The following is a 25141-nucleotide window of genomic DNA, read 5'->3' as shown; positions in this document are numbered from 1 at the left end:
ATAGATACTAGGGAATTTACTGCAGAAAATTGATGACAATTTCAGCTGAGTGTTACTCAATTGCCTTCTCAATTGCCTTAATTAAAACTTAAAAGGTGTGGTGGTAATTTCATGCTTATAGTCGCACCTACAAACAGGCTTCCTCTTCCACCTACTGCCAGTTTTTCAGCACCTTATCTGTGATGGCAGATGTAAAAGTAGATGTCTGAGTTTTGTGTTTAAAAAGTCAGCTACTGAAATCAGTTTGAAATCACCTACATTTGTTTAGTGTGAGTGAAAAAAAAATCCAGTTTGGGGCCAAAGTATGCTCAGCAGAATAACTAATCTTACTGAACTATAGTATGACCTATTGTCCTTTTTCATGCTATTAAATAGATTTATTTTCCCTTTACATGGTGAATTGGTTTGAAAAGATAAAAGAAATTTTGATCCTCAGAGGAAATGAAAAGAATGAAATGATTACAAGCCTGGCTGAAGATTTCTTCAGTGTGTTGCTGGTAAAAATAGATTGATAGTAAAATACCTTGTGTATATTTGTCAAAGTAATTATTACTTGTTTAGCAGCAAGACTTTCAAAAGTGTTTCTGTTTAATATCCTTCTAAAGTTAATAGTTTGCCTGTTCTCCTTTTCTGTTCATGATTAGCATCATGAAATAAACAACAATAGGAGTGTTTGATGAACAAAAAAAATTTCATCCTGGTCTGATTTTAATTAAATAAATTATTGGTATGCTAATCCCAGGACTCAGGTTTCTAAGGTCTGTCAGTTGGCTTCAGTTCATAACATTTTTGTCACTAGGGAAATAATTTCCATAAATTTAACTGAAATATTTTGGGAAGCCACACTGGGGATTAAAAGAATTCTCCTATGTCCTTCATTAAGGATGAAATAATTTTAAAATCTTAAATGCTTTTTGATTACTTGCTTTAGGTTTGTTACCTGACTTTTATGCTGTAATATTTACAGTATCAAAATTATATCTTTTGTTGTTTTTTTTTTTTTTTTTTTACAGGCTGTATGGGATAGCAGACCTGAAGGTGAGCTTTAAAAAAAAGTGTAGACTAAATATGTTAAAGTGTTCCTAAAGAGCATTGCAAAGTTATTGGTGTTAAAGTAACACAGTACTTGTGGAACCATGTTGAGACAAGGTGGTTCTGAGAAGAAGCTGTGCAGTGAGGAAGGTGCAGAGTTTCTTGATCCAATGTAAATACCCCGCCAGATCTATTTGCTTCAGTTCACAAACCATAACAGGAAAGGACTTATACTCAAGAGGGCTGTTCTGCACACAGAGGACTAAATTTTTTTATTCATGTGAAAAAAAGGCCTTAATGTCATCTGTAACAGTTTAATTTGAGGTTTCTCTACTGTCAGATTTCCTTGTAACTTGTTGATGTCAGTAATAAAGAGGCAGGATAGTCTAGTCTTGTCAGAGATGGCAACTGAATTGAATTTTTGCCAAAGAGTGGTACTGTTCTGGAGCTCGCCGTGTATAGGTGATGCCCAACACCAGTTTTCTGTCCTGGCACCTTGGGTGTGGGAGCAGGGGCTGGACATTCGCAGTCTGTGAGCCGTGCCCCGGCACTCTTGATGGTGCACAGAGACACAGAACACAGATGGAGTTTTATGTGTTTTTATTTTACACGGCTTAGTATGAAGTACATATTTTCCTGTAAACACCCTGGAATGTGAAGTGTAACTACACAGCTCATTCCCTCACCAGTGTAACACGCATAGCTGTAGGAAAAAGGCAGGCATTGCTTTGTTTCTAAGGTGTCACAGCTTAGCATAGCACAGTTGTCGTTCTTTATTGACTTTATCATGCATGTTATTGCACTTAGCATTTAGTATAGCACTAGGTGGAAGGTCACTACAGACCATTTTGATGTCTCAGTCAGAATGAAAGATTCATTTCCTTGTCCCTGGGAAGATAAATTCCTGGGTCAGAATTTGAACTTGGAGACTTAAGTTACAGAATTGATCTGAATATATTTAAAAAATCAGGGTCGCATGGCCAGGGGACTTATGCAGTGATGCACACAAGTAGAAACATCATAAAGAGCTGTATTTACAATAGATTGAAGTAACTATTCTGTCTTGCATTTAACCAAGAAGGCTAAGATGTTTATTTTTAAGTATTGGTAATGCTATATGGAAAAGAAGGCATGCTACATTTCTAAATGAAAAAGAATCTTCTCCCATATGCAGATGAGAGGGCACCCTAATCCGCTGTCAGTAATTCTTTATTTTTTTCCTGTTCATTAGGTAAAATGGAAATACTGGAAAACTTTGCTCTGAGAACGTGCACCCTCATCACTGATGTGAGAATTAGTGTCTATGTCCAGCAAGAGGTAAGCGTTCTTCTTTATAAGCAACAGTTTCCTGGTTAGTGTTTTAACAGACTTTGTGAAGATAGTAATTTAACTGTACGGATGCTGCACAAAAAAGATAATTATGTAGTGTTGTACTATCATAAGGCTTATTTAATGTTTCTGTGGGAATATTTGTTCGTTTCTACATATTGGGGTGGTCTGTTTGTTTTTGAGATTACTAATCTGCAGTATTTGATTTGGACAGTAAATTAGCTCAGCAAACAACTTCAGACAGAACTCTAGCTTTGAAAATTGGGGGGCGGGTGTCTATATTTAAAACTACAAATAAGAACCATAACCCTTTAACAACTGATATCCACATTAAAGGTAATGTCATTTATTGAAATTGAGGTAGTTACATTAAGATAAATACCACTTAAGGTCAGATAGACCTCATTGTCTTTTCTTGTTTTGTAATTATTTAAGTGTTTTATTTTCTTCAGTGGTATGAAATATATTTGAAGAGCCAGAAATAAGAATAATTTAAAGTTTAACAACTTACATTAAATCTTGCTCCCTTTTTTAGGTAGTAAGAAAACTTAATGTAATGCTTGACAACATACCTCGAGATGCCAGGAAAAGGATATTTTCTACAAAGGAAATGTTGTGTGCCATGTAAATAATCTTCAGTATAATTTTTATATCATTATGGCATTTGCATAGCTGGGAAGGCAGTTTTTGCTAAGATTGTTTATAACATGCAGATCATAGAATCCTAGAGTGGTTTGGGTTGGAAAGGACCTTAAGATCATCCAGTTCCAACCCCCTGCCATGGGCAGAGACACCTCACACTAGACCATGTTGCCCCAGGCTCTGTCCAACCTGGCCTTGAACACCGCCAGGGATGGAGCATTTACCACTTTTTGGGGCAACCTCTTCCAGTGCTTCACCACCCTCACAGTCCCTGTTTAACTCACTTTTGCATTTGCTATTACTGTGCTGCCAGTGGTAGTGGCTGTGGGCAGGTATTCTTATGGGTTGTTCTCCACTGCAAGCCTTAACTTGACTCTTTCCTGATCTGGGTTAGGCTTTTTCTCATCCCTGTTGTCTTAAAATAATGAAATAAATTCTTTTTAAGAATGTGTGTGAAGCACATGAATCAGTCACTGGAAAGACAAGCTGTTCACCTTGGGATTTTTATTTTTTTTAATAGCACTTAAAAAAATAAGAATAAAAATTATATATGTGTCAGTTGATTCACTTCTTCTGGTGGTACTTTCAGGTGTACAGCCTTAGCATAATACACTGACCCCTTTGAAATCTAATAGTTTAGTAGAATCAGAGGTTTGTCTCCTACATTAAAGCTTGTAATTAAATAAAAATTTTCTTCCGTACTTTGTGCCGCTGTCATGTTTTGATGGAACATTACTTTGTTTGGCAGGAGTGACATGGGGAAGAGAATTTTGGATGCTGGAGGTGAGCATGGGACTTAGTAAGCAATTTAATGTCAAGCTTCTTAAAAATTATATGCAGACCTGTTAAAAATCCAGAGAAGACATTTAGAAGCTGCAAAGTGTTGCAATTAGTCCTCTGAAAAATAAAAATACTGCATGAAAACAATCTGCAAGCTGGAATGTTTCAGATGCATGCAATGCATGGCTCTTCTTTGACATTTTCAGTCCTTCTCTAAAATATAAGTTTCAGAATGGCAAAAGATCATAAGGAAGTAGTCTTCTTGGATAGTGACCTGCAAGCCATTTTTAGAGTGCTAAACTACTTCTCTCAGGGATCACTTTGGTATCCAGCGGTTTCCCTGATCAGACAGGTGAAAGCTTGAAACCTCTCTTCTTTCTCGCCTCATGTTCCTCTGACATTCCTTGAAAGCTTGTTTGAAATTTCAGTGTGAAACATAAGTTGGTTAGTTGTTCTCATTCCATTAGTTATCTATATATCCTTTATGGGTTATGTATTTGGATATAATGTGATAGGTAACATTAAATGTTCAGCAATGCTTATACTAGTTTCCTGGTATAATTAGAATATAGTATATAATATACTATTTCAGAGTATAATCAAAACATAATAATGCTTTTTTATGTCAGTAGTATCTTTAAAACTACTGTTCCTGTAAAATCGTTGTGCTGTAGACTATGACCTGCAGGTAGCCATTACAGAAGCTTTATGCAGAATGATATCAGAGAAACAAAGAGGAGAACTGGCATACCAGTGGTTTTCCATGGAGTTTGTGTCCAGTGCATTTAAAGGAATTAAAGATTCTGAGTTTGAAACAGTAAGTCATATAAAAAATTTCAAGGGAGGTAAACTTCCATTTTGCTGTTCTTTAAGAAATTTCTGTGTTTTAATAGGATTGCAGAAAATTTCTTAACCAGGTGAATGGCATGCTGGGAGACAAAAGGAGGTAAAATGGAATATCTTAAGCTAAAACATTTTCTTTCTTTTTTTAATGGCTATTCATCACCTTTTTAACACGTTATGTTTGTCTTAGATAACGGCTTGAAGAAACTGTTCACTAAAGAAAGAGCATTGATTTGAAAAGATTCTTAAACAATAGGATCTGTTGGTATATGTTACTTTATTGATTTAGGAGGTAATGATCAATGAGAATATCTGCTAGAGAAATAGGTAATGAAAAGGAAAGAAAATACGAACTTTTCCTCATCTGTATGATCACATGCTCTGTGTGTTAATTTTATGTTATGACAGTAAAGAGGTTGAATATCATTCTTAAAATATCAGCAGATAAGGTGGAAGTATGAACATAGTGACTAGAGGTCTGAGGCTACTCTAATTGAGAGAATGTTTAAAATTTCATGTTATCTCTGTTGGGGAAGAAGTGAAGTCAGGTGTCTGCTCTTTTGGTTATTTTAATCTTTTATTGTGCTGAGAAAGCAGTCAGGTTGCTGTGCTCAGATATGCAAAATTTATTTACAGCAGTTTAGGATACTTGTCAAAATATCCTTTTCTTACAGGGTTTTTACATATCCATGTTTATCAGCAGCTCTTGATGAATATGAGGTAAGTTACAGGCTTAATCATATATCCATGGATTTTCCTTTGTGCACCTGAAGAATTTCTTTGCCTTCTAGTTAAGAAAAAATAATGTTTTTTTCCAGGAGTATACAGATGTGCAGGTATTTAAAGTCTGTCACGTTGTAACACAAAGCCTGTTAGCTGGTGTAAGTCATTGCTTTCAGCTCTTACTCTTTGTTTTTTTCTGTTTTAGCTACAGATACCGTTGGATGAAAATCTTGAAGAATTTTGGATTGATTTCAACGTTGGTAGCAGAAGTATATCTTTCTATGTGGCAGCAGATGATGCAGTAAGCTAATTTTTGTCCATCATACTAGATTGGTCTGAGACAGTAGATACGTATTCTTTACGGGTATCAAATTTATTTTCCCATATCAACATGTTAAAGCTATGTGTACATTTAATATGGAGGCGAGGAAAAAATCTTAACTTGGTGTACCTATTTAGATCAAACAGTTTCCAAGTAATGAGTTTCAGATACTCTTTGCAAACAGTTTAACATATGCATACATGAACAAGAAGCCATTTCACAAAATTGCAGTTGTTTTTGTAGGTGAGACTTAATGTCTCTACCAAAGCTCTTCCAAAACACTGTTTGCTCTAAAAAATAAAGCACGTGCTTATTGTGCTCATTGTCAGTCCTTACAAGGATTAAAAAAGTTGAAAATTTGTCTTCTTGGAATAACTTCCTGAACATTGCACTTTGAATTGCAATATAATGCTTTTCTGTCTTTTAAAATACATATTTTTCTTACAAGGATTATCACTGGGAAACAGTCATTATACCAGAAGAAGAGGTAGACCAGTACAGCCTAGAAGGTATTGGCACTCAAAAAGCATGACCTTTTGTTACACATTAACTTGGATTAATCCTAAAGTACTGACTCAATCCTCAGCAGATCCTCAGCAAATCAAAATTCCAAATTAAAATATAGGCACTTTGTCAGGGATAAAATTACATTTTAGACATGCAGATGTGATTTTATTCAAATAGCGTCTTATAGGTATTTCAGTACAAAATTATGTGTAAGACAGTAACATTTAATAACGTTCCATTTAAACTAGTTTGAATAGTTTTGTAAATTCTCCAGTTTATCTGCAGCTATAGTAAATAACTTTGAAAGGAAATTCTACAGGATACTATCTGTAGGGAATAAGGATAAGGAAATTTCTACGGGATAATATAGAGAATTTCTTAAAGATGGAATCTTGAAGTATTTCACTAAAAATATATTGTAGGCTAGAGTGAATTAAATAAAATCTACATTTTAATAGCTGAACTGAAGAAAGCAAGTAAGTTTCATGTATTTACAAACATTTATGAGATGTTACTAAACTGTAATGAAACTGCTTTTCAAATTTTGGTGGGTTTTTTTTTTCCAGAAAAGGATTCAAAGAAATTATTAACAATAGCTCTGAAAAGGCCAGTGCACGTTGGAAATCAAGAAGGAGAGAAATTCTTCTTATATTTTGATTCTATCTTGGAAATCAGAGATGTAACCAGAAAGATTTATGGATTTAATAAATGTAAGGTAAGATTTGAACACCTTTTGAATAATTGACTGATTCAAGATAAATGTCTCCTTGCCACATAAACGTTGTTATAGCTGTGATTATTGTTGTTTGTATGTACCAACAGTTTTCGATTAGTATCATCAATACAGAGCACCATTTCTGCTATAGTAAGCCTTGGTAAGGATGCCTAATAAGGACACAAGAAAATGGCCTCATATTTTACGGGGGGGGAGGTTTAGATTGGATATTAGGAAAAATTCCTTGCCTAAGAGGGTTGTGAAACATTGGAACAGGCTGCTCAGGGGGGTGGTGGAGTCACTGTCCCTGGAGGTATTTAAAAGACATGTAGCTGTGGTGCCTGGGGGACATGGTTTAGTGGTGGACTTTGCAACACTGGGTTAACAGTTGGACTTGAAGCAAATTCTGCATGTATAAATTTCCACAGACACAAGAACTGTGTAAAGAACTGTGCTTTCAAATATGGAAGGCTCTCAGAAATGATTCCTTAGCTATCCCACTTCTACAATGTGCTTACCACTCTTGTGAATTTACTCCTTTAGTAAACTTTTAATAAGCCATAGCTTACTCCCTTTGCTTGTGACAAACTGCTTTGCTCTGAACTCTTAGAAACTTGTGAGGAATGGAAGTGCTTTAAGCTTGTGAGCTTGTAGAATCTGTTTTCCGCTGTAACCTGATTGCAGACACATATCATCTGACTTAATTTTGTTTCTGTTTCTGGTTTTAAAAAAAGTGAGCAAAGTGTGTATTTTACGTAGATGGTTACTCACTTTGTAGGATTTTAGTAAGAAGCGGTCTGCATCAGTTGCCAGAACAAGCGTACATGTCGTCTTTGATGAAAGCGGATCACAGGTATTTGACTTCAGTATGCCAAGATTCTTGTTTTCATGGGGTTTATATTTTGTCTGATTATTAGCTAATTTATGATCGTTCAACATAAAAACAGGAACTTGCGAAATGCCAATAAGATTACTCATAAACCAGTAAAGTGATTTCTTGTAAGCATGTATTGTGTATTTGGGGAGATAATAATTTTAATATCTAAATCTTGGAATAAATCAGGCAAATATACACAAGTGCATTTTTTTTTTACGTAAGTTGTGATTTGGTAACTCATCCTAGTTAGCGAAAATAACAGGTTGGATGTATTTAAAACTAGAAGCACATAAGCTCTGAATTTATCAATAAATCAGAATAAGCTCTAATTTATCAAAATCTAGAGTAAGGAATGTGATGCTTAAGGGTAAAGAGTTACTCTGTGTGTTGGTATAAATATAAAATATCAGACATGATAACATCAAGACATTGTATAAAAATTTAAATAATGCAAAATATTATATAGGTTCTGGTACCAGAAAGTCAGTTGTCACCAGAAAAATCTGAAGAGGAGGACAAACTCAGTAAGTACAAAACCCATCAACTTCCTGGATCTTTGAGGACTCTGAATAAAAGTACCAGTCAGGAAAACTGCAGAGGTGGTTCCTCCAAGGTAAGTAGGATTATCAAGGCAGAGGGCATAAAAAAAAAAATACAAGTCAGTTTAAGTATATAAATACTTAATGATACTAAATGATAGCTTTGCAGAAACTCCTGGGAATCATCTTGGCTACTTTGATTGTTTGCAAGGGCTGGGATTTGGCCATACTTTATTGAATTAATTCAAAAGACAGTAATCACCATCACTGATCTCTGCTCAAAAACATTAGTTTTGAGTATTATATAATTCAAGTATTTTGCTGAACTTTCTCTAAAAAGGGAACTGCATAAAAATCACATTACATTGCTTTGTGCATCAACAGCAATTGACATTCCGATAATACAGTGTCAGAAGACTCTGGAGATAGAATTTGTCTTGTCTTTCTTAAATCTGTGTATTATGGTCCAGTTTTTCTGTTCCCCAAGATAACTACGTCTTGTAAAAGGAAAGTGTCTGAAGCATCTGTGATTATTCCTGGAAAATTTTCCACAAGAAGTCCACTGGTATTTCTTAGCACATGTAAGTTTCCAAGTACTTTCAGAGGAAAAACATACTATAAATCATCTTTGAATACAAGCATAAACTGTGGTCCTTTGCAGAGCAGGAAATTAAAAGTAAACCTTATAAATTTTCTTCACAGGTGCTTTAAAATTGAAGTTTTTAAACTAGGCCACTTGCTGCTGGTCTGTAGACATGATGCAGGGTAGTAGCTGCACATGCATTCCAAATAGCCAAAGACCACCTATTGTTGTTAGTTCTGCTGTCAGTCAGCTGCTTGTGCCGGAGCAAGCTGAGAAGTTGGCAGTCGATCAGAAGATGTAAAAATGGATGGGTTTACATCTCTCTTCTCACATTCTCTTGGTTTAAAGACTCCTCAGCAATGCTTTTTATAGCAGTGGCAGCGGAAAATCAGCTTTCTCCAATGTGTACATCTATCACTTGCATTTTACTGTTATCTAAAAACTGTATGTGTTTCTTAAAGGGGCAGTTGATTAGTGAGCAAGGTGGGATCCACTGCCAGGTTGAGTTACAGGTCCAGTGCCAATAATGCTTATGTCAGAAGTGCTTCTTGCAGAACAGGATAAGAGAGACTTCATCACAAATAGGAGTTATTACTTTCCTGCTAATAGTCTTACTGTAACAGATATGTAATACTTTCTACAAGGAAGAGATTTATAAGACAAAGAAAGACCAGTTAAAGGCTGGAGATGCAACTAGTGGCAGAACAGCAGGACTGACAAGCTTAATTTTCCTGCTTTAACCGTCTCGGATGCATGAGTATCCATAGTTATGTATAACCATGTATCATGTATAAATTAAGAGTACCAGAGGCTAGAAAAGAAAGCATTTTCAGATTGGAATGGAACAAGATTTAGAACTTAATGTGACTTTTTCTTTTTGGAACTTAACCAGTCTATTAAAGCAAAAATATATTCCAGTAAAATCTTTAAATAGATGACCAACTATTTTTCACCAGAGCCAGCCTCTAAAAGCATTGTTTACCTCCACACATCCCCAGTTGATGGGCTTGTTAACCTCCATTTAACTCAATTGAAAACAATAGAATTAGAAAAGGTACACGAGGTGATACAAGCACTAGCTATTTTTTAATGTTTATGGAATAGATGTTATTATGGACAAAACTTTTCATATTGATATGACAGACACAGGAATTTTAATAGAAGAAATGGTAGAATTCTAACATGTTTCTGGTTTGTCTTCAGCCACTCCTTGCAAAGGACGATTTAAATTACCTTTGGAAATGATGAGCTCTGCTGAAAGGTCTAACAGTACAGTAAATGAGACCAGAACAAAGAACTTCTATCAAGAACCTACTGGAGTATGCATGTCATCTGTAGCTAAGTCTTTTACTTAGAGTAACATTAAATTCTACTCTAGTTTGTTCCTAATTAATATTTTAAAAATCTAAGAGTTTTGCAGTCAGCAACTCACTTTTGGAAAATAGTGTGTTTACTTCATTGCATAATCACAGTATCACAGTATGTTAGAGATTGGAAGGGACCTCGAAAGATCATCTAGCCCAATCCCCCTGCCGGAGCAGGAACACCTAGATAATGTTACACAGGAACGTGTCCAGGCGGGTTTTGAATGTCTCCAGGGAAGGAGACTCCACAGCCTCCCTGGGCAGCCTGTTCCAGTGTTCCGTCACCCTCACTGAGAAGAAGTTTCTTCTCAAGTTTAAGTGGAACCTCTTGTGTTCCAGTTTGTACCCATTACCCCTTGTCCTATCATTGTTTGCCACTGAGTAGAGCCTGGCTCCATCCTCGTGACACTCCCCCTTTATATACACTAGTAAGGTCACCCCTCAGTCTCCTCTTCTCTAAACTATAGAGACCCAGCTCCCTCAGTCTTTCCTCATAAGGGAGATGCTCCACTCCCTTAATCATCTTAGTTGCCCTAAGATGTTTTCTTGACCTCTGGATTTCAGGTTTAAAATGTCTAAAGTCAGATGGAAATCTTCCAGAATTAGCTAAAATTTGTAGTCACTCCTTAGTTCTGACCCCAGAGTTAATTGCATTTATTAGGCCACAATTTTTCCTTTGTATATAATATGAAAATGGAGTATGCACAGAATCCCAAATTAATTATGCAGTGTTGAAATACCCCTAAAAGCATACATTCAGTTGTAGCTGTGACATATTAATGCCTTCAGGTTATAGTATTTATCGTATTAGGTTTAGTACATTTTTTTATTAGGCATTCACTAAGATCAAACAAAAATACATAGGTGTCACAGAACTGCAATTTGGGTATATGTTTTTTTGCTTGTGTTCCAGTTGAACAAAGACTACAAAGTATCATCTTTATTTTATTCCTGGCTCTAAATATCTTTCTGGATGAAATTCAGATCCAGTCCCAGACTGTAGGATTCTGAAGCATTTTTTGCTATAGAAAAACACTTTAACATATAAAATGTGTGGTTTAGAATATTTCAAGTGCTACTTTCTATGAGAATTTTCCTTCTTTTGTGTTTATGGATTGTAGTTGTTTACTGTTACTACTTGTGCTTTCCAGAGTGAGCAGCCACGTACACAGAACTTGTCTAGTGAAACAGAACAGAAAATCAGGAAATCAACTATGAGAAATGAGTCAAAACCCCCTGAAAAGGTACTTGAATCAGCACTTGTCTGACATGAAAAATAATTTCATACTTTATTAGGGAAAATGAAAGTTCATGAGATTCTACTGCCTCTAGTTCTACACTAATATTTTCTTTTGTGTATTAATCCCACTGTAGCAAACGTGTGCTAAAGAAGTTTTAGAAATGGTGCAAGAGGCAAAAGTTGGGGCCACACAAAAGCAAACCTTAGGCAAGTAATTATCCAGGTGTTGATAGTCTTTACTTTAAAATTTAAACCTTTTAAAAATGATTTTAATTTTGTCCATTTCCTTTGTAATAATTGATACCCAATTAATGTCTCATTTAGATGAAGTGTTAGATATTGTTCCTGATTCTCAGCCAGTAGGGAGAAGCAACAAACCTTTGTAAGTATTGGAAAAGAATGTCAAGTCACTGTTGTCCCTCACCTTGAAGGGACATGACTGCTTCATGAATGGTACTAGTCTGTCTTAATCAAAAGAATGGGTGAATCTGTTGATGAAAATACTACTCACTAACACAGTCTAGAGTAGGAGTTTAAGTAAGCCTTAGTGGTAGGAGAGTAATTTAGATGACATCAGAAGGTGAAATACAAGTGACACATGGGTTTATGTAAGTGAAATGTGCCATAAAAAGTAGTAAATTTGACACATCATATCTACCTAGGTTCAAGGTTTAATGGTGGCTGTAGGATGTTGTTGCCTTTTTGAAGTTGACTTAAAAATACATCTTCTTTCCGAAGATTTGCCACTTTACAAGGTGTTGGCTACTTGAACAGTGCTAGCAGGCTTAGGTATTGCTCTAAAATGCATTGATAGCTACAAGATAGCACTGTTTTCCTATTTTTGATGCATGTTTGTTATAATAAAGACTCACTTTCTGCAGTTCACTGGTAATAACATGTTATTACTTTTGTTAGGCTTCCTTGTGTTTTAGAGAGTTCTTTTGATAAAAGCAAAACATGGAAAAAAAGAGCATGCTCTGTTCCTGAGAAGAATATAACAATGGGTGGCAAGCAGAAGCTGAATCAATCATTGGAACGTATGTCCCATCCAGTTTATGTTCACACTTTGTTAACCATTAGCATTAAAGTGTTTTAGATGAAATTTGGACCTACAGCTGTGCTTTTTATTTTGATCTTGTATTAGTTTCTGTTGTTAGTGAATGAGCTATGAAATAAAAAGCATTTTTTGGTGTTTGTTTTTTTTTAAGTATCTCAAGATAAAGAAATTATAAAAAAGAGAAGAAAACCAAGAAAATTTAGTTTATATCATATTGGAAGAAAACAGCAAAATATTTAGTAATTAGTCATTTGGAAGAGAAACTCTTAAGTACAGAAGGGAAAAAACTACTACTGAAATATCATTTAAAATATTTCTTTCAGCTAGAGTGTCTGAAACATCTTTGCATTCTGGTTTTACAAAGGAGGAATCTGATGTTCCCTTTAGAAAAGAGACTGCAAATCCAAAAGCATCAAACACGGTGGGAGCTTCTTACCTTCATTTTTTTTTTGACTTGCAGTTAAGAGAATTATCAAATTTTCAGTGTTTCAGAATTTGGTTTTACCTTCATTTAGTCACAAACTTATTTTTAATTGATTTTTCACTAATACCAAGTGCATTAAATACCATCAGCTTCACTCTGCTTTTTCAGTGTGACCTGTGTAAGATTAGTTTACTCTGAATTTATTTTTAGTGATCATCTTTTTACAAAATAATTCTTAACTGAGCACCAACTTGTGCTTCTCATGTACTTTTTTGTTTACTTTTGAATGTTACAGTACCCAAACCCACAACATGGAAGAGTTCTGCTAAACCAATGTTTCATTACTCACTGTTTGAGTAATGCAAGGGAAAATAGTTTTTGAAGGATTGATAGTACATCTTGAAGGCATTTAGGAAAGTTGAGGTGACTGCTGGGAATCTGTAGTTCTGTTTTTAACTTTGTCCTTCTGTTGAATGGGTTCAAAGTTGACTCTTAAATTCTATTTTTGTAGAAAACAAAGTCTAAAGAAATGACAGATGCTGCAAAATCACTAATTAGTAAAATCAGTGACCGATATAAAGTAAAGACAGATGAGAAAAGCAAAGCAAGAGACTCCTTGGGTTGTAACAGGTATGATGGGAACTATTAATTTACTTTCGTGCTTGTTCTTCTTGTGCCTATGGCTTTATCTGTAATCTACTCCTCTGTCTACAGTTGTTTCACATCCTGCTTTCATATGAATCATTTATTCATTTCTGATAAACACTGTTACACTGAGGAGTAGGAATCTAGTAGTCATACAGTTCCAGTAGCTGAAATAACTAAAAGGCTGTTAGAAACTGTTCAGTGGTTTGTTGCTCATTCATTCATAACATGTTAAGTGAAGAGAAATCAGCAGGTATGGTTCATGGGCACTGCACATGGCTGTCTCCGTTCCATCATCATAGTTTGGGGGTCAAACTTGGATTCAGTCATCAACCTTCTGATCATCTAAAACTCCTAGTTGCCCTGAAACTAACAGTTGACTGTTAGTTTAAATTTAACAAATTCTTAAATAAGAAAATCAGTCTTTCCTTGCTAGAACTGATGTTTGGAAATACACTCTGCATGTAATTACATGCTCCCCATGTTTGATTAGAATCATAGAATCATGAATAGTTAAGGTTGGAAAGGACCTTAAGATCATCTAGTTCAAACCCCCTGCCATGGGCAGGGACATCTCACACTAAACCATGTCACCCAAGGCTCTGTCCAGCCTGGCCTTGAACACCGCCAGGGATGGAGCGTTCACAGCTTCCCTGGGCAGCCCATTCCAGTGCCTCACCACCATTACAGTAAAGAGCTTCTTCCTTATATCCAATCTAAACTTCCCCTGTTCAAGTTTTAACCCATTACCCGTTTGTAACTGAGTGATGAAGGACTGGAACAGTGAGGCTCTGTCACTTTTTAAATGGTTTGGATAGCAACTTGGAAGCCATGCAGAACTTTCAGTATAGCTGTATGAGCTGGAATCAGGTTTTTTTAGAGCACAGAAAAGAAAGGGTCTGGTCTCTCTTAATCCACTTAGGTTTGTATTTAAATGCCTGAATAAATTTGTTGTGTTTGATAAGGCTTTTATTATATATAAGCAGTATTCTAAATGCATATATTCTAATTGTCATTCAACAAAATGTGTCCTTACTTTTTAGGCCACATTTAAATAAATCCTGTATCTTTAAGGTAATACATTGCTTTTGTTGGAAATATTTTTCATATCTGATATATGTACCTAGGGTGATAGGAGTAGATGTAAACCAAAAGTTCACAAATACCTCTGAATGTTAAATATCTATAGATGTTCATTATGCATTGACTGTATATACTTAATATACTTTTTATTTATTTACTTATGTGGAATAATATTTTTACAGACAGCTGTTAGCCACTGAAACCCAAAGTAATTTCTGTTTACATATTATAGAACTGAATCTGTTCACTTTGAATATGGCAATGCTAAATATTTAGAATAAAAGTATTGTCATAAATGATATTACAGAATCCTTGAATGAGATATAGCCAGAACAGAAATTAGGATAATGGGGGGGGGAGGGAGGGGAGTGGGGGGATGGTTCTGAGGGTTTGTTGATATCCTTAAAAGTTAAATTCTAAAAGATTAATTTCTGTTAGCCCTTGTCCCCTTTTGCCTCGTTGTACTGCTGCTAATCAAGTGGGGGTCTGAGGTTTTTCATATGTTATGGATGAAGAACTTTGTGAGGTGACTGTACATGAAACCATAGTCCATATATGGCATAGGAGTTAACTTTTTCTTTATATATAGGATGAAGTTCAGGATAGAAAGCTGAAAAACTCTGCTTTTCTTAATATAACAGCTGGTCCTATTGTGTAAGTAGCTAAAACATTTTCAAACAAAATTTGCAGGTACTCAACTTTGTGGAAAGTTCACAATTCAGTCACAAAACTGATCTCTGTGTCTCTTTGACAGGGATGATGTCTACAACTTTAACATCAGTGGGTTTGATGAGCCTACAATAAAGCTTGGAGTAAGAATATAACTGAAACTGATATGAATAGAATATAAAGGAACTCAGGCAACTGAAAGTATTGTTAACATCTAAAAATTCAAATCATATCACTGAACTAAGTGGGGGAAAATGTTTGCTGTGTAAATATCTTACACTTAAAGCTATAACAGTGTTTTCCTGCATTAAGAATCAAACTGTTAGGAGTATCATTATTTTTCAATTATCCTGTTACCCTGAAAGTGTTATTGCCATCCTTCTGATCCCCATTGTAAAGACATCTTTGCCCAGATGTTTGAGTGAAAAGGGAATGGAGCTAAGATAGAAGCAAAAGACAAGGAAAGATAGTTTTGCTCCTTACGGCTCGCAGGAACCTGCTGGAATGGTGAAAGTAGCAAAGCAAGTGAATGGGAACTCATTTATTAGTTTGAGACAGTGAAAACTTCAGTCATTGCCACTTGGTTCTGTTCTTAAATGATTTCAAAGACAGAAATTAATCATCACAAGTTAGTTGCTGAGTATAAAAAGCAAGCAGATAAAAAAACCTTGTAGCTTTTACTGGGGTGGACTTTTTAGTTTTGTTAAAATTGCATAAATGAAAATCTCCACTTGTTTCTTATTTATTTACATTTTCAGATGAAAGAATTGCATGTTACTGAAGTGAGCGCTCATACAGATTCAAACAAAAAAGGGTAGGGATGTGCTATTTTGTCTAGTCTACTGATTATCAGGAATAGTACTGTTTGCATTCAGCAGCATTCTGTTATGAAAATCCAGGGAATGTATGCATGACAGTAATAGCTTGACTGTATTAGTTTTCAAGCAGTAAACATAGCTGCTGTGGCCTCATGATTTTCCTCTGGGAAGCTGACTAAAAAGAAAGAACGTGTTTCGTGAAGAAAACAGCTCCAGTTCTCTTCATAGAATACTACAGGGATAGAAACTCTTGATTAGAGGGGGGAGGTTTTTATGATTGGCCTGCAAAGAGGCATATCCTTACTGTATGTTCTCATGGATCATTAGCAAATAAGCATCCTTTCCGGTTTGAGGTGAGCAGGTATTTCCGAAATCAATGTAAAAACAAAAAGCAGGTGCATTTATTCGAATCCTTAATCAACGTATCACATGAACAGTAGAAACACGTAGAACAAGTATTTGTAAATGTATCATTTAAAGGTGTGTCTTATTTTTCTCATTAAGGAATGCAGGTGATGGTAAGACTAGCACTGAAGTGAAACAAAGAAAACAAGTAAGGCTTTTATTTTTGTGGCTCAGAATACCTTGTCTGCCTGCCTTTTCATGCCAATTATGTAAGTGAAAGGCATATGAAAAGTAAATGGATAAATGAAAAAGATGTTTTGTCTTGCAGATTACAAACAATAAAAACAAGAAGCATCTCTTCAGTGACACAGACGCAGAAACCGGAGGTGATGACTGCAAGACAGACATTAGTTGGCTACGAGAATCAAATAGAAAACCTAAAGCCCAGTTAATTGATTACAGCAGAAATAAGCACTTAGGGAAACCCATAAACACAGACAAAAGTGAGAAACTTTTTCTATATTTCTTACGAATGCTGCAGTGAGTTTGTTCATAGACGTTAATTGCACAGCATGTAATGTGCTGTGATATACAGATAAGGGGTTTTTGTCTTATTTACAATCGTAAGGAATGTTTAGATTAGCTCTAATAATTTACAGAGGTGAATTTCTAAAAAGTCTGGATTTTAACATGGAAAATGGGACAGGCAGAGGTAGTTGTGTGCAAAAAAAAAACCCTTTGGCTTTTGAAAATAATGTGTTGAAAGCAGTGTACTGAGCTAGTAAGTTTTGTGGATGTAAAAGTGATTCTGTGACTCTACAGCTAAAACTCTGGATGTCAAACGTTTGAATATTTTGCTGATCTTTCTAACTTTATGCATTGTAACAGCAGAGAAATTGCCTGAACCTGTTTGCCACGTGGATAAACCTAAGGGCAAAAATGCAAATAAGAAAAAGGTAAATGTAAATTTGCAACTAGACTTGTAATACATATTACAAATGTTTTAACTCGCTACATAAAGTGTTTTAGAATATTTTTTCATAAATATATGCCATTTCTTCTTGCTTATTTCAAGGTCTCTTGTTGAATACAGTTTATTATTTTCAGGTACTATATTCTTTTTCTGTAATATCTAGCTAGTATTTCAGGCATAACACTGGCTATAAGTTAGAATGACTAATACATTGATTCTTTTTTAAGTTCTACTACATAAAATTACTGATGATGTCTATTTACTGCTTAATAGCCATCTACTCTTGAGTATATAGTATTCATATAATAATTCATTATGATATAATAATCGCATAATAATCATTCATATAATACCCTGAAAAGCGGTCAGTTGCTCAGTGTTGAATCTGCTTACTAATGTGCGCTTTTTTAGTAACAAAATGCCCCTGATCTACCCAAGCAAGTTCGAAGTGCCTTCTTTGAGGAGGCAGGGTTCCACTACTCCATAGATTTAGGTGGAGAGCATCTAAAGTCACTAATAGATTTGACCCTAGAAATGAGGAAGCTGTTCCCAGCATACATTTTGTGTAGAGCACTTTCCAAGAGAGCAGAAGGCCAGAGTTCTAATCTCTTCTAGTCACAGGTGTTGCACTTACATGTTTTCATCCCTTCTAATGTCAGATCCCTGGGGTACTTTCAGTGAGAACATTGCTTTGCTCTATTTCTGAACATTGCCTGCTGTGTAGAGTGGCAGTAGTAATGAAGCAGAAGGGAGACAGATAAGAAAAGGAAGACTGATTCTAGTCTGGTGGTTAAGGTGATCAGTTCAGAGGTAATGATCAAGGATGCTGGTTCCTGCTCAGTATGCAGGCTTTTGGCTTTGTTCTACTTCAAACTAGTTAGTCTCATTTAAATGCATGTGTATTTCAGAGAGGCACCTTTGGAAACCCACTGCAGCTTTGCTGTAGTTCAAAAATGGCATTTATTTTGACTCTTTTTTGACTCTTACATTCCTGACTGGACTCTGCCTGATCTACAGTGAAAATTATCTGCCTAAAATACTTAGTAGATTGATGGTTGAACTCTCCAAGACTTAGTAAAGTTACGATTTTTAGTTGTTTTGAAATAATGGATTTCAAATAATGAAACCAAGTTACCTGCCATTTATTCTTACATATTTGTTAATTATGCTGATGTAAGTTGAAGTTATTCTTATTCTTCTAAAGATGAGTAGATGTAAAAAACAGAATTCAAGAACTGATGAACCAATAAAACAAATGACCAGACAAAAATGGCCTCGAAGAGCAGCATTAGCAAAAAACTACAAAGAGCCTTCCAGTTCAGAGTCGGAGAGTGAAAGGGAGTCTTCAGCATGCATCTCTAGGGCACAGAAATCAAAAATACAGGTATGGAGTTGTACTTTATTCTTAAAAATCCGATTCTGACCTTTTTTTTTTTTTTTTGTGGTCTAGTTTGTACTTAGTGCTCCTGAATTTTGAGTGCCCAACATGAGCAACTTGAAATGAACTTTATCTCTAGTAGTGCCCTTTTTAACAATGAATGTTTAGCTGCTAAGAAAATCAGTCCTAAATAATCTTTCAGTCATAATAGGGTTTCAGTTTCCATTCATGAAATTTATTCTGCTGCAAAGTACTACTGTGTTCTTTATTTCAAAAACATAACGAGTTCTATGGAGCCAGTTTGCTCTTTTCTGGAGTGTGATACGGATAATTCTAAACCTGTTCTGTGTAAAATAAAAAGACTGACTTGACAGGGGTATGTTAGTATATTTACTGAATACCCAAACAGGATTTCTAGTAAATTAGCGGTGACACTGGCTGCTAAAACTGTTTGCATTCTTTTAGCATAGCATTTTCCTGTATATGGATATGTCTGCAGACTTTATTGATTAGATCCTGAAGCATCAGTAATTGTTTCCAATAGTGAAGAAGTTCATAAGAATAGAAATTTGGTTCCTGAATTAAACAGATTCAATATTTACTGGTATTAGAACACCTGATATGAATTTATGCACTTCTAATGAGGTTTCTTTTGGACCTTCGGCTTGTTCAACATTACATATAGATAATATGCTCTTTACCTCTGTGTTTGTATTTTCCATATGTTTACAAATAATGTGTATATAAACTTTGTATTGTAATAGAAACGTATGCATGGAGAAAACGGGGATGATAATCAGCAAAAGGAACTCCAGAATATTTCACCTATGGAGCCAAAGAGAGTAGCAAACTATGTACCCAAAGCATTTACTGAATCAAAGAACTTTGCAGAAGAAAAGAAAATTGAAATTCCCTCACTTGAGAGTCCTGCGTCTCTTGAGATCATGACATGTGGGTATTTTTACTTTATAGCACCACTGTATCAAAAGTTGAAGCTTAAATGAGGATTATCATAGTAGTACAATTTTACATTTATTTCATCTTTTAAAGATATCCCCTAATTCAGTGTGTAGCACATAATTTAAGGAAGTGTATTAACATGTCACTAACACTTTTATAGTTTGGTGCAGTTATTTGACGTCGGCATAGTATAGAAGTGCAATACAGAAGTGTTACAATGAATGTGGTAACTGCTAAAATAGTGCAGGGAGTGCAAAAAGTGGAAGTGTGGGAAGCTGTATGCCAACACTTGAAGTGAAATTCCACAGATCTAAGATGGGCAAATACCTAGAGTCGCAGCAGTTAGCAATATGGAGCTTTAACTTACCTTTTTCAACTTTCATTCCTTGTGCTGACAGTTAAGTAACTGTTTTCTAGGTACTGAAAGAATATCGGGAGATGTTACTCAAGAACATACTGGCAGTGAAGGATCACTTGGTCTTCAGGAGTCAACACCAGAAAAAGCAGAAATGTTGAACTTTGAGAAAGGAATCTCTCCCAGTGATTTTCATCCCCAGAAAAAGAACTTTCAAAGTCTGTGTCTAAATCAGTCTCCTGAGATGCCTGCTAAAAAGTTAACATTTGGAAATATAAGTTTCTCACCAGCTTTAAGTGAAGCATCTTTGGTAAGAATATTGAAATTACTCTACAGTTACTTTAACTGAAAATTATTCCATTCAGCTGCCAACTGCTTTATGCTTTTTGTACATCTCCTCTCAATTATTATGTTTTGTTAATGTGTAGCACAGCTTACCAACATACAAAGCTGTCAATGGAAAACTTGCAAAGGGATCTGCATGCAAAACACATGATAATAATGAAGATTCAAGTTTCAGACATTGCTTTTTGGACACATGTTCTATTAAAGGAAAACTACGTGATACGACTAAACCTACCACCAAAAGTAGAGAGGAGGTATGTTACTAAAGCCTTTGCGCTCCAGAAATGAGCAGCCATTATTCCTCTATTTTATCTACTTTACACATGGGGATGTTTAAGGGTAATGCATCTTTCTTAATGTTAAACACCATATATAGTGTTTACTTGTGACCTTCTTGGAAAATCTTACTAGTTATTGTTTAAACATTTGAGATAAGTTAGGGAATTGTTTGTCACTTGGATACAAAGGAAGAAGTTCAGTGATAATTAGTGTCTTAAACAACTGGAAGTAAATATTTTCCTCTGGATTTTCAATAGAAAAGAAACAGTTTTTCACAAATTAAAGAATTGTGACATATGTATAGAAAAATTCTTGAGGTGGGAAAGTGCTCTTACAGTTTTAGCATTAGTGTACTGCTCAATATAATAACTATTGTGGCATTGGCATATAAACTGAAACTGCTGTATGCCTTCAGACCACTGCTTCTGAGTACTTCTTCTGGTGAAAAAAGCACTAATGACTTCTTTACAAAATTCTTCTGTTTGAGGTCTATTGCAGGAAACAGTTAGACCTTATTGGTCACTTGAGGTACTGCTATCATTAATGATCAGTGTGGTGAAGTTGTTTATACTTTCATCTAGTGCAACTTAGTAGCAATTCATGCAGTGATTCTTTTTTCTTCATCCAAACTGTAGTGTGTTCATGTGCCTGGTATAATGAAAAGCAACACAAATGTAGGTTTCTGAAGGTGCTTGAGTTTGGAAGTTAATCAGTGACTTTTCTTTCAGGATTGTGTAGCACCAACTCCATCATCTGCTTCCAGTGGAAGTAAAGTGCAGTCTTGGAGTGAAGAACCTTATGCCCCCATGCATGAGTCAGGTACAGACATTTCATTTTAAGCAGAAGACTTTCTACATGTGTCTGTGGAGGTTAAGAAAAATGTTCATTTGTCATAAAAATATGACTCCAGTTCTTAAATTATGTTTTCTTTTACATATTTTCAGTATTGTCCCATGTCTGCTCTCTTTTTCATTTTCTGCATTGTTTTAATTATCCCATTCAAGAAAAAATAAAAATTGGGCTCCAAAATGCAGTTACTGTAAAGAGTTAGTTGTGCTCTTAAGATACAGATTAAGATTTCTTTTGATACTGGAAGAAAAGTGGGGCTAAGTGGTATCAGGAAAAGAGAGCTTAGCATGAATCTCTTTAATGAACAAGTCCTGAATGAGTCAAAGAGTTCTGTGTTCCTTGAAATCGTGCTGTTCATTGACATCAAGTTCTCCTATCACTGAATGAAGGATTACTCCATGAAGGTAATGTTAATTAATTTTTATATAATTCTCGAGCTTTAAAGCCAGATATTCCTAAAGTTTGGCTCTCCTTTATCCTCCCACGTGATTATTCTCAATAATCCTAATAAGCAGCTTTGTTTTCATGTTTATTAAAGGACCAACTATACAGCCATTTCTCAAACGAAGGTACCACAGTGATGCAGAAAGCAATTCTGATGAAGCAGAAACAAGCAAAGAGAAGGAAAAGAAAGGAAAGAGAAGAACAAAGTTACAGCCTAGAGAAATATTTAAAACAGAGAGTGCTGCTACTTACAGAGGCTAGTTACAGAGTGAAAGCTGTGCTTGTGCAGAAGTTTAAAATAACAAAGTTCTAACAATAAAAGAGAGTATCCATTCAAAAACCTTTTATGTGCTTAAAAAAAGAAATTAAAAAAAATCTAAATATTTAGAGCCTATATCCATTAAAAAAAATTTACATGAAAACAGAAACTGGTCTCAGCCATTTAATATCTGAGCCATTTCAGATATCTGTATATAATAAAAGCTGTTATAGGCCCTTTTGTAACTTCAGATAGGATACTTCTTTCTGAATTGTAACATTATCTTGTTTTTACTTCAGTGTCTGAAAGCATATCTCCTGTATCTGCAAATGATCTGTCTGGTTTGGATGGGGAAATCTGGGAGCCTGGTTGTTCAACTATCAGTATCTGTCAGAAGCTCCAAAAAGAATTTACTAAGAAATTTGAGGCAAGATATTTCATATACAATATTAGTTGTCTGAGTACATGCGCATATAAATGATAGCTTGTAGTACACTACAGCATTTGCTTAAAAGGTCATGAAAACAGCTATGTGCATAGAACTTCAGGAAATCATAAAATTCCAACTTTCCTTTTATGCCTTTTTCAGTTCCTTTATGTATGTGACTTTCCAACGATTTTCTTTCCGGGTCCGCTTTGTTTTTTATCATGTGTGTAGTTTCAAAACGAGTGTATGTATTTAAAGGAGTGATCATACTGCATTTTGATTTTTTTTTTTTTTAATTATGAAAGCCATGAATGAAGTTCCTTTGCAAAAAGGAAAACATGAGCCTGAATAATGTATTTGTTAATCATGGACAGCTACACGCACACATCACTCATGCCATGTGTACTTATTCTAGTTTGAAAAATGTGTTTTTCAAACAATGTACTTCTAATTAAGTATATTATTTAATTCTGTATATGTACATAATGTACTTCTATTTAAGTACATTAAAATTAGGTAGTTTTATTAAAAAATGTAAAGCTATCTTACATTTCATAATGGAAAGCTTTTCCTTCAAAGACAGGGAGATGATAAAAAAGGGGGATTTTGCTCAGTATGATCTGTGATACTGAGCAATTACAGTACTAAACATGCTTCAGGGTTGGTTTTTTTGGTTTGTTTTTTTTTTTCTGAAGTGAAACTAATCTGAATTTAGTGTAAAAACATCCCCATAGAGCCGCTCCAGGAAAATGGATAATTTTACTAAACAGTCGCTACGAGCTGCCCATGAACATTTGTCAGCCATGAGTTTCCAGCTTCGTGAATGCAGGTCTGTAACCAAAGATTTGTTTTAAAACATGCTTGAAGTGCAGTGAATACATCCTGAAAGCAGCTGGTTTTGTTTTGGTAGGAGCAGGCAGCTGGAGGAATTCCGTTCTTCTCTCCTTGAGCAACTTGAGAATTTTGAAAATGATTCTCAGTCCCTGAAAAACATGGAAAAAGAATTCTTGGTTTGTATTTTAATTGCTTGATCATGGAGAAAAGGGAATTCTTACGGAGTCCATAGGTTGTTCATGTCAGCTTTAACTTGAGATCATTAGTTTTGATTTAAAAAGCCTTTATCATTTTGCTTAAAGTTGGGTCCCATTTCAGATAATGGGTTTGAGGTGTTTGCATTGGCTAATGCATTGCTCTTAGAATTTCTAGATCACCACTCTGTGGTTTTCTTCCTAGAACAAACTACCCCAACCAGTTTCAATGGGCTGTTTACCCCACTTCGGGAGCACTTTGTTCAGGAACAGCATGTAGGCGTTTAAACCTGATTTGCTGTGTGCTCTTGACATTGTTCCTGCTACTTGCTGTAGTGTAAAAATCAATATACAAATATTCATGTCAACACAAGACTACATTTGCTTTTTGTTTTGCTCTGAAGGCATGACTTGAATTATATGGAAGGCCTGATTAAAATGCTATGCATGTTCTTTTTCATTGTTTTGAAATTGGTAAGCAGAACAGATTTTTGCTTAAGTTGGTTCTATGAAAATGGAATTCCTGAAGTGCCTCATCCTGCCAGCTAAGCTTCTCCTCCTCCACCCATGAATCTGTGGTGACTGTGTTAGCTCCTACCCATTCTGTGCTAAGTCTGTGATTTATTCATAGAAGGTATTAATTTTAGGTCACAAAATATGAGTTCCCACTGATTGTCATCTATTAATATTTTTCTTTCCAGACCTTTTGGAAAAAACACACACATACTTTCAGTACATACATGAAAAATGAGCAGCAGAGGTTAGTAGGCTTCACTACTCCTGTGATCAGATTTGTGTTATGTTTGTTTGAAGTGTAAGTTAGGCCAACTCTGTGCAGTTTCTCTCTTCCATAGAATAGACATAGCAGATGAGATGAGAAAATTGGATTAAAATGTTATGTTACAGGAAAAATGTAATTATTCTCCATGTAAATTCTTCCACATACTTGAGGGGCTATTCCGGTAGTAACAATGATGGTAGCATTTATGCTAGTTTTTTATAAATAGACTACAAATAATGGCATGTAGTTGTGGTAGGTGTGGAAAGTTCGTACGTAGTTAAGCTGTTTGAACTGCCTTTTATTTCTCTAGAATTCAGATTCTTAAAAGTTCATTTGAAAAGAACGTCTGCCATACTGGTGACTATGAAGAACATGTTTTTACTTCAGAGGTATGATGAACTTTTATTTCTTTCTTGTTCTTAACAATTCTTAAATTTTGCCAATGGATACAGCATTGACTATTTTTCTCAAAGAAAGTCTTTATACCTTTTCATTGTCAACAAATGTCCTTTAACATAACAATATT

General features: G+C 35.3%; 1 protein-coding gene across 1 annotated transcript in view; it reads left to right on the top strand.

Moving 5' to 3' along the window:
• The window catches only part of SYCP2 (synaptonemal complex protein 2), a 29207-nt gene that overhangs the window by 2836 nt on the left and 1230 nt on the right, over positions 1–25141 (top strand). The window contains exons 5-42 of the mRNA XM_057406386.1: positions 393–497; positions 1014–1038; positions 2264–2349; positions 2897–2985; positions 3752–3786; positions 4458–4600; positions 4677–4729; positions 5301–5346; positions 5555–5650; positions 6120–6180; positions 6745–6893; positions 7672–7746; positions 8237–8383; positions 8797–8890; positions 10096–10211; positions 11631–11703; positions 11821–11878; positions 12412–12533; positions 12877–12974; positions 13489–13607; positions 14666–14696; positions 15295–15359; positions 15460–15517; positions 16133–16188; positions 16697–16745; positions 16866–17040; positions 17426–17493; positions 18715–18894; positions 19653–19839; positions 20266–20513; positions 20632–20802; positions 21556–21646; positions 22215–22376; positions 22679–22806; positions 23541–23635; positions 23717–23816; positions 24536–24594; positions 24926–25004. Of these exons, the coding sequence (XP_057262369.1) occupies positions 393–497; positions 1014–1038; positions 2264–2349; positions 2897–2985; positions 3752–3786; positions 4458–4600; positions 4677–4729; positions 5301–5346; positions 5555–5650; positions 6120–6180; positions 6745–6893; positions 7672–7746; positions 8237–8383; positions 8797–8890; positions 10096–10211; positions 11631–11703; positions 11821–11878; positions 12412–12533; positions 12877–12974; positions 13489–13607; positions 14666–14696; positions 15295–15359; positions 15460–15517; positions 16133–16188; positions 16697–16745; positions 16866–17040; positions 17426–17493; positions 18715–18894; positions 19653–19839; positions 20266–20513; positions 20632–20802; positions 21556–21646; positions 22215–22376; positions 22679–22806; positions 23541–23635; positions 23717–23816; positions 24536–24594; positions 24926–25004 (3792 nt within the window). The remainder of the gene's footprint in view (positions 1–392; positions 498–1013; positions 1039–2263; positions 2350–2896; positions 2986–3751; positions 3787–4457; positions 4601–4676; positions 4730–5300; positions 5347–5554; positions 5651–6119; positions 6181–6744; positions 6894–7671; positions 7747–8236; positions 8384–8796; positions 8891–10095; positions 10212–11630; positions 11704–11820; positions 11879–12411; positions 12534–12876; positions 12975–13488; positions 13608–14665; positions 14697–15294; positions 15360–15459; positions 15518–16132; positions 16189–16696; positions 16746–16865; positions 17041–17425; positions 17494–18714; positions 18895–19652; positions 19840–20265; positions 20514–20631; positions 20803–21555; positions 21647–22214; positions 22377–22678; positions 22807–23540; positions 23636–23716; positions 23817–24535; positions 24595–24925; positions 25005–25141) is intronic.

This window comes from Pezoporus wallicus, unplaced genomic scaffold, assembly GCF_028554395.1.
Source record: "Pezoporus wallicus isolate ANWC-B61680 ecotype Strahan unplaced genomic scaffold, APGP_CSIRO_Pwel_v1 contig_6783, whole genome shotgun sequence".
Lineage (NCBI taxonomy): Eukaryota > Metazoa > Chordata > Aves > Psittaciformes > Psittacidae > Pezoporus > Pezoporus wallicus.
Note: the sequence above shows the minus strand (reverse complement) of the source record. Positions and strands in the feature narration are given on the sequence as shown.